The sequence below is a fragment of the Ambystoma mexicanum genome, chromosome 11 (assembly GCF_040938575.1).
Source record: "Ambystoma mexicanum isolate Mex_15411 chromosome 11, UKY_AmexF1_1, whole genome shotgun sequence".
Classification (NCBI taxonomy): domain Eukaryota; kingdom Metazoa; phylum Chordata; class Amphibia; order Caudata; family Ambystomatidae; genus Ambystoma; species Ambystoma mexicanum.
The window spans coordinates 1,240,744,446-1,240,759,648 of NC_090934.1; the positions used below are offsets into that span (position 1 = coordinate 1,240,744,446).

Consider the following 15,203-nt stretch of genomic DNA (forward strand, 5'->3'; position numbering starts at 1 on the left):
CGAATTATAGATAAGGTCTCTCCTGTAGTTTATAAAATTTTGAAAAATGAAGGTGAAACGGCAATAGAGCAGTTTGTCCATGTAAATCAAACCATGCCATCCCAGACATGAGATCAGGCAGCTTGAGCATGTAGAAACAGATAAAGTCCCTTGAACACAAAAAGAGAAAATAAATGGGTACAATCAGGAGGCAGTGACAAAGAAGTTAAAAAGTTGATTGTTATAATGGCACATAAACACTAATATATGTAAAAATATATAATATAAAATAAATATACATAATGGAAGTTCATGGTTGGTGTGCAGAGAGAAAATGTATTAAATATTGAATGCTGTTTTATATGTGCTTGTTTTCTTTTTAACTTGTGTTTAATTTCAGAAAAAAAAATATTTTTACCAAGCATGTTTTATTTTTGGCAAAAGGGTGAAGTTAGTATTGTGCTATGTACTTAATTTGTTTATTTTCTATTTGATTTAGAAAATTAACACTATTTGGTTGGAGGTTCCGGGAGCAGAGCCCACGGGAGACGATGGAGTCCTGGAGCCCACGTGGACGGATTCCGGGAAAGCCCCAAAGAGGGGTGAAGACCAAGGCTGCAAAGCGATCAGCATTGAAGTTGATACCGATGATATGGTTAATGATGATATTTGGAGGGATCTTCAAGAATTCAGAAGCACAGGTTGTCATTGAACCTGGACCAGCATCTGGTATCGCGGTGGAAGAGGCACCAGGATTTATCATGAGTGATAGGATGATTTTCCAAAATATATACATACCATTGAATCCTGAGATTTTGATTGAAAAACATTTGAACAATACCGGAATTAAGATTGAACATACTAAAGAGTTGCTGGAAATAAGAAAAGAGGACACTAAGCAGTCAATAAGAGATATATTAATGCAATTGGAAAAAACATTTGTGAATTCAGCAGACATTAAGAAGAGGAGAGGAAAGAGGTGCGGTGATGCTCGCGATATCATTGGTAATGTCTATAGTTGGAGCCATAATAGGTACCACAATATCAACAGCCAATTCTATTTCGGTAGGAACACGGAGTACTAAAGCGCAACAACTGAGTATTGACCTAGAAATAATACAAAAAACATTAGATGGAATTAGAGGGGGACTGGATTAACAAGTAAGATTCATAAATGAAACTGCAATCATTCTAAATGAACAAGCGGATGTAATGCAACGGGCGACTAAATAATACTTGAGCATGACAGAACTTTAAATGAAATATTGAACATAATGAGTCCTGTTGATAGACTATTAACGAATTATATGAGAGAAGTTCAAACTGCAGTTTCACAATTGATTCACTTGGAAAGACTAGAGATCGGATTTTTGCTATGCATCCCATATATAGCCCCTGAACTTTTATCAAACGAAGTGGGTACACAACGTGGTATTTTGGCAAGAGGACACATTTATTAAGACTCCAGAAGTGGTGGCATTTCAGTCATGGGAACCTGAAGTTTATTTAATACCAAACCTGGAAACATGTGTCAAATTTAAAGAACAAAATTATGTGTGTCCAGGTAAACCGTTTGTTCCTGATGCCACAGATGCTATTTGTGGTTTGAAATCTGACCCAAGTATATCAGAAGTGATTATTAGCAATATGGGGAGTGCAGAAATGGCACAGGCTAAGATGGTCAGAGGTAAATGGTTGGTCAGCACCTGTTTAAAGAACATGATGGTAGTACATTTAAACCATGGAACATACGTGGTTAAACAGGTGAAATATAATGTTTTTTATTTACAGGTTCCAAAGGATACAATTGTGTCAGTTGGGGGGTTAACATTGTTTCATGTAACAAATGATGTTTGGGAAAGCCAAGTGGAAAATATCGATTTTTTCAAAGGGATACTTTTCCAATAGATCCGGATGTGGAATATTTATTGAATCACAAAGAAAGACATGTTATAAAAATGAATTTGAGAAAAAACAATATTACAATTAGTAATCTGGGGATAATAGAAGTGGAAAGATTTAATTGGGGAACCTGGGGGGAACGCTCAATAGTGGGTTTGGCTGTCCTGGTGCTAATCATGGGTGGATGGTTGATTGTGCTATCAGTAAAAATGAAAATGTTACTGATTTTACTAGCTACGTCAGGAAGAGAAAGATATCCCAATACACATGCATTTTAAAAGGAAAAAAAGAACAAGTTGTTTTTAGGAATTGGCTTGGATCGTAGCCAAGTTCTAAAAACAAAAGGAGGGTATGTAAGGATATTTGGCGTGTTACAGCACAGAGTACAGCACTACTGCACAGGTAGCAATTTATTTTTTGATGCAGCACCACCACATGTGTGTGGTGCATTGCTATATGTGTTGCCAGAGTAACATGGACATATAAGTAAAGACAGCTAGTTAAAAACGATTTTTACATATAAGATGCAAATCTATTTTTACAGTTAAAAGCACACGTGCACATTCAAAAATGCACACTATTTTTCACCTGAAATGCCTATGGTGCAAGAGACACATTTGAAAATTAATAACTAACCTTATTAATAACTAACCTGACTAATAAAACTGCATTTAACATAACCCACTAATAAAAATGTGTCTCCACTGCAGAATTAGGCCTACTCTGAAAGTGAACTTTTAAACGCACATTCATTTTTTTTCTCTACTGCTCTGTCCACAAAACTACAGGAAGCAAAGAGCTCGAAGGAACAGGAAATCAGTTGGTTACAAATTTTTACTGTAGAAATGAGCCATTGTGTAGTGAGGGAGGAGATGACATGATTGATTCTGATTGGAGCAGCGTCATAGCAAGTATCATGCTAGAGGCAGTGATTAGAGTTTTGCTGGGGAAGCTTGAGGAGAGGGGGAGGACAATCAAGATCTTGCAGAGCTGGGAGAAGGACCTGTTTCCTGGCTGAAGCATTCCTGCTGCAAAAGCTGAGAATTCCAGGCAATAACCCCGGTTTGAGAACGACAGACGCTTGTTTTCACTGGGGTTAATCTTCAAGGGAGCCAAATTCAGAAAGAGAATAGCCGGAGAAAACTCATGCTGAACAGATAAGGTAATTACAGAAGTGTGGGAGCTGTGCGAAAGTGTGCGAAACTGTTCAGTCAGTGTATTTGAGGGAGTCCCAGTCCCTTATCAGCATATGTAATGTTACCAATTGAATATATTCTCGCAGTTCTCTGTTCATTCTATCACAAATAATGTTGTACCATTTCATTTATTTCTGTAAAAAAAGGGTTAAACTGTGTTTAAAGGAAATTTCTATAATACAAAAATATCTGAAAACAGATAGCTAGTGTGTATTATTTCTCTTTCATTTTGCATGGGAAAAGGTTTAAACGTGGGTAGATTTTTAAACAGTGCAATTGTCATTTTAAAACAGATGTGTGCATGATTATATTCAGTATGGACAGTTGTGAGTGAATGTCTGTAGCATAGCTTGTTGGAGGTACATGAGCCAACGGGAAGAGAGACTCTCTGGACATAGTTCCATACCGTATATAAAGGTAGTGGAAATTACCACAAAAATACCACAATAGCCCATGGTGGCACACAACACTAACACTGAAAATGTGGTATCCCTAAAATGTAGGCCTGAGGTCTCTCGTGATCAAGAACAATCTAGATAAAAAAACAAGGGATGTTGGAAATTGGGGCCACAAATAAACCAACCACGCAAATTATCACGCACTTTATCTAAATAGGTCTGAATTCTGAAATAATGCAATGTATTATTGTTATGTGTGATCCAATATGAATACAGAGAGTGATTATTACTAAAGGTATTTTGGCGGTAAGAAAATACCGCAGAGCCCCAAATATCCGCAAAATACCCAACAGGGTGTAATCAACAAAATGCTAATGTCTCCTCAGAAAGTATGACCGACTGGAATAAGATTCATCCAGGAGTGGATAAAATCCTCCTGCCCCTCAATCTGGGGGGAGGCTGGGATTGGAAGTGTTCGGGAGAATTCTCCTTTCTGGGCCAATTCCCTTCAACCTTAGAGACCCCCAGCTGTTTTGCTGGACTTTAGGACTTTTTAATTTTAACCATGGAGCGAGTAAAACCTTTTTCTCACTCTCATGCATTTTGACCTGATTTGAATTGGGTGTTTCCTCGATTATTGGCGTCTGAAACTCCACTGGCATCTTTTGTATGTCACATGCAGCACCTTCAGTGCAGTGTCACAGAAATCCTTTACATTTATCATAAGGTTTAAATACCTTTTCTGGAAGGCTTAAATTGGAGAAAGATCTTGGCTCTCCCTTCCTGTATTCCTTTTGACCCAATACGTGAAGAATTGTGCTCAAGTTCACTCTGGGCCATTGTACAATGTAAAACATTGGCCTTCTTCCGTAAATGTTTATTGAATGAACACGAGGGAGGTTTTGAAGTACTCAAGACACTACAAGCAAATTCGGACCAAAAGTTAATTTGGAAGAAACAATGCTTGAATATTCTGATGGAAGTGGCTCTTCAGAAAAATCTGTCATCTTGAATCCTACTAAAGTAAAAAGACAACTTCTTGACTTAGATTGGATTTATACGAAAGAATGCCCAATCATTAAAACTCCATGGTAATAAGGCTGCTAACCAGAGAGCCAGGGGAAACCCACAGGAGTACTTAAAAAAGTTCCCCTGTAGCTCGTATAGAAATGACTTCTTGAGACTGAGGATGAACCGGATGCAGACCAAAGAGGTGTTGGAAGCAAGAAAACTGAAAGAGCAGAGACACTTAGCTTGTAGGTCGTGCAAATGCTGGAAAGAAACCTTGCAGCATATGATCTTGTTTTGTTCCTCCCTAACCAGTCAAAGGAATAACTGGTTTGGCAAATTTATTAAGCAACACTCCACCAGAACTGTAATCCAATGGTGGGATGCTATGAGTAACTCCCCGATTCTTGCCACTCTTTGCTTTCTGAAAGAAATATTTGGTGACTTAAACGAAATGGTAGTAACTGGAAGAGAAGTGAATAAACTAGAGTAATGATTGACAATACTTATGTACTATCTTCTCGTCTTTGCCCTAAGTTCCTTTCTTTTTTAAAAACATTAACACATTTTTGTTCTTTAAACACCTTTTCTTTTTTCTTTCTTTTTCTTTGGTTAAATTGTAAAAAGAAATTTGTTTTTAGCTTAAGGGTTTCATGAGTATAACCAATAAATGCTAATAAAAAAAAATACCTCGTGTGAGCTACTGTTCCCAAGAATAGTAAAGTGAAATTGACTAAACTTACCTTTCATCTTTGTAGGTCCAGCAAACCCCATCTTATGTGTAGTTCTGAGGGGTTACCTAGTAGCCGTTTACCTATATTCCCATGTAAAAGCACATTAGGTTACCCTCACTACTTTAAATGGCTGGTGGCAGTGGTTTAATGGTCTTACCATTGTCCTTTTCTACCGCAGGCTGAATCCTCAGCTGCAGTATAGTACCCATGGGTGACCATTTTGTTAAAATGGCCCGCCGTCTTTTTTTCCCGCCATTTTCTGTTTGTGAGGTCTTTCTTGGGTTTTTACTCTGTGTGTTGAGCCAGGTTTGAGCCCTTTGTAAGTTTTGTCTTTGGCAGGATTCAGCCCTGAAGCCCGCCTCTGGCTCCAGTATGTCTCGAAAGGCAGGATGTGAGAGAGGTTCCCGAAACTCCCCTGTCCTTTGTCTCTAGGAATGCCTGAATGCAACCTGTGCATGAATGGGAGAAACCTGCTCAAAAAGATGAGGGTTTGGGACTAGAGACAGAGTCGACCATTCGGAGAAACACCTGACGAAGAAACTGAACAAAGCTTGCTGCATCCTCCTGCACCTTTGAATTGGCCGGTGAAGCACTGCTGCTGTGCTCAAACTCCTTTTTCTGATCAGCGAGAGAAGCTCCGGAAGAGACTTCTTCGCTTGGGTTAGTGGGACCAACTAACCCCGAGACGAACTCCAGTGGAACATCTTCCCCGATTGGATGTACTACTTTGCTGTTGCAAGAACAGAATGCCAGGGGTGGAGAAATACATACTCTAGTGCAACTTCTAATTTCCATACAGAAGCTCGAGGAGTCCCCCTCACCAGAGTACATGACCCAAAGAGTGAAGAAAGCCTAAACGGTATCCAAGATCTGTGACAGTGCCGTTGACCGAGCGATGAAACCTTAAAGTGCTGCTGAACCGAAAGAGCCCGTAGCTGAAGACAACCTCCAATGTGACGCTGCAGGAGCCCTTCAGACATCTTCCTGCTTGTCCCACGACTGAGGATGAGGAATCCAAGGTCTGCATCACTGCAAGAGGACAGAATCCAGCTGGACCACTTCAAACCAGAGGTACTTTTTAGACTTGGGGTACTTACACCAGTGTCGTTTTAGCTGTGTTCTTCCCAAGTGGGCATGCATTGGCTTACCTTGGAGTTGATTCCAACTCTGCTTTCCACATGCTTCCCAGCGTGTGACCCTACAAGTGATTTCTACAAACTCTCTACCTTTGTGCAAGACTATCTACGAAGCGCCTCAGCTCCATAGACTGTGCTCCAATTGATTTTGGCTGTCCTGGCTCCCTGCAGAATCTTCTAAACCAATGACTTTGTTTGATATTTCTGTCCCTCATAGGTGGTAACTTGTTTTAGACTGTTGTTGCTGGGACAGGCTTGTCTAGACTTCGTTGGAAGATTTCATTTGCCCTCACATGTACCGAGAACCTTTATCCTTCCATAAACCTTTTCCTTTCTGCAACCTCAGAATCTGCAAAGTATATCTAGTGATCTATAAATGCAATTACTGTCCTTGTGAAGTAAGTCACCTCTGGGTGTAGTAAGTGTGTATATTCAAAGAGTATCCACTACCTTGTTTGATTCTGAAAAGTGCATTTACAGTGTTAAATATCTTGCACCTTTTAAAGAACTTTTATTTAAAAACTGATGTTAAATAAAACTGAAACCTTGCGTTTAAGTGTTATTTGTATTTGCGAATTTCATGGATACAGCTCACATTTCCCCCTCTTGCGATAGGCCTGGCAACTCAGTCTCACTATCAACTTGTGTAGTACAGATCTATACCAAAAGGTGGGTTACCTAAAACCAAGCAGATAAGTGTTGTGTAGTCCAACAGTGTTACATCAATTCGTACCTAACAAACACCCAAACAGTGGAATCAGCACTCCAGCAAAACAAGAGTGACAACGCCTTAAGATAAGTACTATCCCCGAGTCCCACAGTACTCAAGGAGGTATGATCAAGATGCTGCTGCATTCTTTCACCGTGGAGCAGCGGTAGACTGTCTCCGGTTCCTTGGTCGTGGTGATGAAAGGAGGGACTCTAAGGGCTGTGGCCGCAGAAGTTGAGAGAAAGGACTTGGCGCCTTTTCACAGGCTCCAAGGATCCACGTTTACCGGCCCGTCAATCTGCCTTGTTTCTTCAGTCCTGCACTGCAGTGAGGGGACTTTGAGGGGAATCTTGCCGCCGGAGGTCCAACTGGAGCCCACCAAAGTTCTAAGAGGATTCATTCCCGGGAAGACTATGCACTGCAATATGGTAGGAGGTACCCTGGTATTGCCGGTTTGCAGCCCAGGAAGGTCACAGCACATTGGGGGTGGCTCGTCTTGCAGGTCGCTTTATGGCTAGTTAGTCCCATCAATCAAAGGGAAGGAGTCCTCCGGAGCGCTATCGATTTTAAAGCATGGTCAGGACTGCAGTGGTCTCTGTGGTTGCAGGGAGAGGCGGCAGGTGTCTCTGGTCTTCCGATCTTCTGTTCCAGTGGTCGACTTGCCTTCTGCCTCAGCAACCTCACTTTTCATTGGGATTTCACACTCGACCTCTGCAAATTCCCCCTGCAGTTTACAGAAAGGGGCAGGTGGCTGTCAATTCAGAACAGCCAGCCCCCTAGTAGGAAGTGGTTCCTTTCAGGCACACCAGAAGACAAAGGATAGCAGAGTTTCGGGATCCTCCTATGCTTCCTGTCCTTGCATACACACTGGAGCCTCAGTGGGCTACACAAAAGGTCCCCAATGAGGACAACTCAACTCAAAACAGGACCTCCACCGCGCCCAGGAGGAGAGATGGACCAAGAAACAACCACATGAGCAATGGCAAAAAAAAAAAGAAGCCACCATGTTGGAACAAAGGTGATCCTTCTGTGCATAGCCGCAGCTATGAAGATAGCCTGCGAACAAAAATATCACAAAAGTCGGCAGAACACCGACTGCCACCAGCCATAACTGTAGGGTTGTTACTCTAACAGAAATGTTACAGGAGCAGAGAGAAAGGCGGTACTAGGTAACCCCTTGGCAAGCCACATAGGGTGGTGTGTGCTGAATGTTAGGGAGAATTCTCTGTAAAGGCTAATTTCCCAAACCTAGTGAGTCCCCCAGCAGCTTTGCTGGATTTTTGGGGTTTATTTGTTTCTCCTGCTAAGAATGAGACTCTTTTCTCCCACTCTTAGACATGATTTGAGAATTTCCTTTGACTTTGTAATGTGTTTTATGGGCTATGGGGTCTTTTACTCCATAGGGCCGCATGTGTTTTTGGTATGTGGGTTACACCGCACCCTCGGTGCAGTAACACAGAGGTGTCACAGTGACCCCCAAACAGGCTCCATACCCTGGGACTGACCACTGTCTCCCAGGGCATGTAAAGTCACCATTGACTTTACTAGTCTCAAATTGTGACCAGAACCAGTACAAACCATCATATTGTGGAAGTACTGGTAGGGGTAATTCGATTGCCCCTGGGTCTGTTTTCCAAGGGGGCACTGTCCAGTTCCCCCCCTTGTCGAGTTTCTGGCTGGTGGCAGTGGATACCACGCAAAATATTTCACCGGAATATTTCCCATGGGATTTTCCCATTCATTTTAAACGCACCACTTTTTGGTGCAATGGTAAAGATACCGCCGGGTTATTTATTTAAAATGTATTCCCCGGTTGGATCTTTTTGCCAGGACTCAGTTTTAAAATGGCGTTTGTGTTCGCCTCTGAAACCCTAACCCAAGTCGAGCCCTTTGTTCCACTTTTGGCGGGCTTCTGCACAGAAGCCTCCAAAAGTGGTGCCACTCTGGGTCTACAGGATGTGTGGGAGGGGGAGGAGGGGGGATAGGCACCCTGGACTGTGTTGCCTTGGCAACTCAAGTCGCACTCTTGTGTGATTGGCCCAGTGGTGAGCCACCCGGCTCACCACTTAGCATGTTTGATTGACAGCTAGGCTGATGAATGGGGGTTTTCTGCATAAAAGCAGGGCTTTGGGGACTGGAACTTCAGAAGTCGCCACAGGACTTAAAGAATCCGAAGAGGGGAGAAGCTGAGCCATCTACGACGACATCACCGGTGGAGCCCTGCTGTACGAAACTCACCACTTTCCCGACGACAGAGAATATCTTCCAAGAGTCTTCTTCCCTTTGAGCTGGTGGGACCAACCAGTTCGCCTTTTTCGCCTCCCTGGATCGTCTCATGGTCGAATCGCCCATGCCAAGCACCCCGGCGGCCGGATAGCCACGCTTCACCACTACCGCGAATAAAAGGGTAGTGCCTTTTAACCGGGAAACTCAGCGGCTGGTTTCTTCCCTGGCAGTGCAACGACCTCCAGCTTTCCTCCACGTCAAGATCATCTCTTCCCCTGGACGAAGCCCCAACTTGCACCCGCTGCCAGGAACAACTGCCCCCGCTGGAGCTTTCTAACCATTTCGGGTACTGTGTCCCGCCCGGTCTCCCTTGCAACAGATTGCCAAGCTGTCCCGTAAATCCTTGACTCTCTATCCTGGGGTGACCTCGGACCTGCTAACTTTACCTTTCTGAACTGATCCAGCCTCTTGACTTTTCTGCAAAGACTTTCAGTGCATTTCCATTGTGTGATCTTGGGCACATTCCGCCTTGCTCTCTCCAAGAGTGGGCCTGGCCCATGAACTTTTTGCTATACAGTAGACCCTGCCTTTCCTGACTTGATGTGGTTTCTTAAAAGTGTTGGTACTGTGTTATTTTCCTATTCTGCCTTTTCTCTCCTTTTTTAAACTAATTATTGGAGTGCCATCTACGGTTACGCGCTCACCTAGACTTGTCGAATAATTAACTAGGGAGGTGTATATACATAGTGACGGTTTTAACTTGATTGACATATTAGTGCCAGTGTATTTTTACAAGTGTATTTTTAAATAAATAATGATATACCTTTATACCAAAGCTCTGGTCAGCGTTTGTTGTGCTACTGTATTTTTAGCCCTATTGTGTATACTCTAAATACTGCCTAACTCTTCTTGAGAGAAGTCTGACTGCTCAGCCACAGCTACCAGGTAAATCTGGGTGGTGGACTGCTACCAATTGGGTTTACTGCTTACTCCTGTAGTCTTAAACTTTTTGCAGTGGTCCCTAAGGGAACTGCACAGGTTTCTGCCTAACACTGATCTCTCCAAAGGAAAACATAAGAAAGCTAAAAAGCATCCCTCTAACCTTGAGGACAGTAGTTCAAGGAAAATTGAATATTAAAAGGAGAGCCCAAAGGACCCCCAGCAAAAGTGAAACACAGACGCCTTTGAAAAGTATGAAGGCACGCAGGATCCCATGAAATGAAGTAAAACCACAATGAACAGGGTTCCCATGATCAGAGCAAAAAAGAATTAATGAGGGGGGAGAAGACTACCCTCATTTAGGAGAAGAAAAGGGTCCAGCAAAAAGAGCTAGGGGTCTCGCAAGCAGAGGGGATTTGGCATAAAACAGATCGATACATCTCCCTAACAGGGTTCAAGGCTTTGGAAAATAGCTGCGGGTACTTCCGACATCAAAAATCTTTCTGAACAGCTGGTTTATTTTTACCTCTCCTGGCTACACCGCCCAAATCTACTGCGCGTTTTCCCTTTTCAACCCACCGTCCTTTTGCCTTTGCTTTTGTGCTTACTCGACATGACTCCCCCCTCACCCCCCACCAACCCCAAATAAAACTGCACAAATGAATAAAAAGGGTTACATGTGATTTCTTCGAATCACAAAACTACAGACGAAATTTCAACCAATACAAAACTAATACCAAAGTAACTTCTTTTTTGATGTTTTAGGGGGGCTGCCCCTCAAAGCCCTACCCTTTATTTTTTTTACTAATACGTTCCCCCACCCCCAAAACCACTAGTCCCACTCCTAACCCCATTTCTAGCTTTACTGCCAAATTAGTTTTTTTTGTTTTTATATTTTCATTAGTTATTTTATATTCAATATAATCACTGCATAACAATAAAAAGTAGCAAACCTACAAATGCTGTTGAGGCTTGCAATTGCACATATCCACAAAATCCATTTATGTCCCACCTGTAGCACAATCCACGATTAAAGGCAGAGCAACATTTCATGGAAAGCAATATTTACTTAATAAAAAAAAGTGAACAGTGCATGCTCAGGTTACTTAGCTTGGGTCTGGCATGGATTCACATGCTCATTAAGTATCAAGTCAGCTGAAACAAAAGCACATTAAAGTGCAGTACTGTTGACATGCATTTTAGCATTCAAAAAGGTGGATACTAACCTTCGTGTTTGCAGCGATCCAGTTTGAAGTTTCACTATCATCATCGCATTTCTTAATCCACTTTTTTAACCACTGCCAGCCAGAGGATGGAAGAGTAAAAAGACAAAGGTCAGAAGTGCACAAATAAGTTATAAAATTGGCTATGAAAGTTGTTGTAAAATACATAACATAACACTTGTGAAGTGGAAATAATTCAGGTGGAGCTCAAGGATTTAATCTCTACTGGTCAGACGTGAACTTGCCATTGTCTGGGGAAAACTGGCATAAACTCCTATATGATTGATCAATCTATCATATGGAGGATATGTGTCCCATTTCTAGCTAGGACAACCACACCAACACCCTTTTTTAACAGATGCAAAATGTTTAATACTGATCTTCAACCTAGTCACAAGCATACCAACTATACCAAATGACGGCGGGGGCGTGCTAGGCAAAGTTTGAATGCAGTACCTTCTGGGAAAACTACGAACAACTATCCCTACAGGTATAGGCAACCAAACACTTGGCATAAGCTTGAAGTACACAGTTTTGGTAGTGTGTTGAGCAGCCAGACTGATCTCAAGAGGGGAAATGTGAGCAGTAGTGGAGTGACACAAAGATTCACAGTTACAGGTATTCAAAGAATCTTACACTCAAGGTTTCTTGCATAAACAATTAATTTATCAGACAGTTATAAAGCCTTCTTTAGAAGGGAGCTATATACAAGGAACACACAGATACACTTCAATACTATATACTCTGAGTTTCTGGATCAGACAAGGCCCTTTTGGGATGGCCCACAGACAACATACACCCACAGGTGACATCAATGACAAGGGTGCTGGGGACATTAATACCTTACTGTTGGCATACAGAACACTATTTTTAAAGTTAAGTAACATGTAAAGGTTATTAGAACACAAGAATTTACAAATATTCATAAGCAGGGCAAATACTTTCAGATAGCAAGAGAAGAGTCATTCAATTCATTAGGTTAAGCCAAAGTCAATAGGCCAAAGTCCTTGTATAGGATGCAACACTTCAGGTAGGTAAATGGAAAAGTGTTGGCACAAGTTCTTAGGAGTCTCTGATAAAAAGAACAATCAAATGTAGGACCACAAGCTGATTAGACTTGCAGAAGTTACAAGCACTTCCACAGTAAGAGGTAAGTTCTCTTAGGCTAGTTTACAGTACCTTGTTAAAGAAGAAAAAGATACAGCTGATGAAGTCTTTTCTTGTGCAGCTCTGCAGATCTCACTGTTCCTGGGACTCAATCGTGGGGACAAGAGGGAGGACGTCGGGGGGGACTCCTGCACTGGCACCATCAAAGCTGGCCACAGGTAAACTTTACTTTCAGTGGCTGTTTCGCGTTTCAGCTCCTTGCGGTAAAGCAAACAGCAATAAGCACGGTTCCTAGCCATCAAGGTGGGCTTTCCTCACATCTAAGGTCCTGCACTCAACTGAGGGGGTCAGGCTTGGTCAGTCCTGCTTCGTGGGAGTCGGGAGGATCTTCCAAAAGCTTTAGGCCAGCTGAACGCACACAATCTGGTGTCGCTCTACTGTTTCCTGCAGCAACTAAGAATGCAACCAGCTCCGAGATGGGTGTCCAGGTGGCTTACTTGGGAGTTGATTGGTCCTACCAACTCAAAAGGGAGAAGTCGTCCTTTGCAGGGCTTCTCGGTCGATGCGAACTTGGCGATTCGGACCTGCAGCAGAGCTTCACCGGGCAAACCAACGGTCCGGGAGTTGCAGCAGCCAGTGGTCAACTGCCTTACAAGCCAAAGGACTCTCCTTTTATTCAGTTCTTTCCCATTCATTCCAGCCTAGCTGTCACTCACCCAGCAGGGGGACTGTCCTTGCCGGACAGTCAGCCAGCCAATCACCACAGAGTGCATTTGGGTCTCCTAGGAGACTAAGCACAGGGAGTTTCAGGCACCTCCCTCACTTCCTGCCCACCCCAGACACTCTGGCGCCAGAGGTGGGTTTCACTCCTAAAGCCCGCCAAAGGCGAATGAACAAAGACCAAACCTGGTTTGGAGCGCAGAGAAAGACCCGAGAAGGACCTTTCCACAAAGAAATGCGAAAAAAGAAGCCCGGGAAGAGTTAACAAAGGAGGCTCAGGCGCCATCTTGAAAAACACAGCTCCCGCGATTTAATGTTACCGGAGCTGCGAACAGTTCGTGGTCGGGGTAAATCATGGTAATTAATTGTAAAACCACTGCCACCAGCCATTCTGAGGGGAAAGGGTAACATTTGACTGTTACATGAGTAACTAGACATAGGGGATACTAAGTAACCCCTCCAGCACTCCATTGTATGATAGGGCGTGCTGGGACTAGAATTTTACAGGGCTAAGTGAAGTCAATTTCACTCCATTGCTCTGGGAAAAAGTAGTTGATCCCAGAGAAGGTATTCAAACCTTAGGAAGTCTGGAAGACTTCCTTGTGCCACTGTACTGAAGGTGAAGTGTGACAGATGAAAAAGATGGAGGTCATTACAACCCCGGCGTTAAGGGTTAACGACGGTGTTAACCCTTAGCGCCGGATTCCCACTTTAACGCCTGCTTTTGGCAGGCGTTAAAGTCCATGGCGCTAACCCGCCATGGTGCTAATTACGCCGCCGTAATTTACGGCGGCGTAATTAGCGCCTTCCCCACTCCCATTATGCCCTATGGGGCAAAAATGGGAATGGGGAAGGGAAAATGGGAAATGGGGATTTACCGCCCCACTCACCTTGGAATGGGGCGGTAAATCCACCATCCACCATGGTGTAAACGTAGTTTACACCATGGTGGTAAAGTTGGTGCACTTAGCACCAAGGTTGTAATGACCTCCGATGCCTATGGAGTTGGTTAGACTCCATTACCAAAAGAAACATGTAAAAACTCACATCAAAATACATGTCAGAGGAGGAGTGGGGGGGAGGGGGTCGGGGGAGGGGGGGCAGAGGGGGGTCTCGCTCTCTCCGGGTTAAAAAAAAAAATCAAGTCCTCAAAATCCAGCAAAGTTGCTGGGGGTCTCTAAGGTGGAGGGCATTTGCACATTTTTGAGAATTCTCCCCAACAGGGAGGAAATTAGGATATATCTTTTCTATTTGTAGCAGTCCCCCATTTACTTCTATGAAGGACACATCTGCAGATGGATCTTGGACTGATTCTTGGAAGTGAGGTCTCATTTCCTGGCAGAGCTCTTTTTTTTAGGGCAATAGTCCGTATTCATGGCACCAAACCACTTTAAGGTAGCAGTACTTTAAAGGCAAAATGTTTCCCTTTATTTCCTTTTAGTTTAATACTTCGATGTGCAAAAGTGGTAGGTTAGAGGCAGTAGCACATCTTTTGGTGTGGTGTGCCCCCATTCCCCCAAGATCGTAATTTTACTACAATGTTGGATGAAAATGGCTACACCTCACGCTTTAAGCCTGTTCCTGTCCTTGCTGGCACCTTACCTTCCAGCCAGTGTCAGAAAAGGCCATGATCATGCAATCTTCCAGGCTTCTCGCAAGCAGCCTGGGAAAAGCCCTGGCTGGAATTTAGCAGTGTAATGCAGACATTCCCAATGCACATTCCGGCCAGTGCGAGGTCAGTTTCTGGGCAGATACAAAGGGAGCTGTGGGGACAAAATGACTACTGCTCTGCAGGAGGGTAGGGATGAGTAATGGCTAAGCTGCCCATGCAGTACCACACTATTAAAGTAGCAGCGACCCAATCAAAGACAAAACAGACAAAGCCAGACAGGATCCCTCCTTTGCTTTCTGTGCTAAAGTGGGCCA

The 15,203-nt window shown here is 43.3% G+C and overlaps 1 protein-coding gene across 4 annotated transcripts in view; it reads right to left on the reverse strand.

Moving 5' to 3' along the window:
* The window catches only part of ARIH1 (ariadne RBR E3 ubiquitin protein ligase 1), a 1,069,856-nt gene that overhangs the window by 496,881 nt on the left and 557,772 nt on the right, over positions 1-15,203 (reverse strand). For all 4 annotated transcript variants that reach the window (XM_069624621.1, XM_069624619.1, XM_069624620.1 and 1 more), the window contains exon 9: positions 11,454-11,525. In XM_069624621.1, coding sequence (XP_069480722.1) covers positions 11,454-11,525 — 72 coding nt within the window. The remainder of the gene's footprint in view (positions 1-11,453; positions 11,526-15,203) is intronic.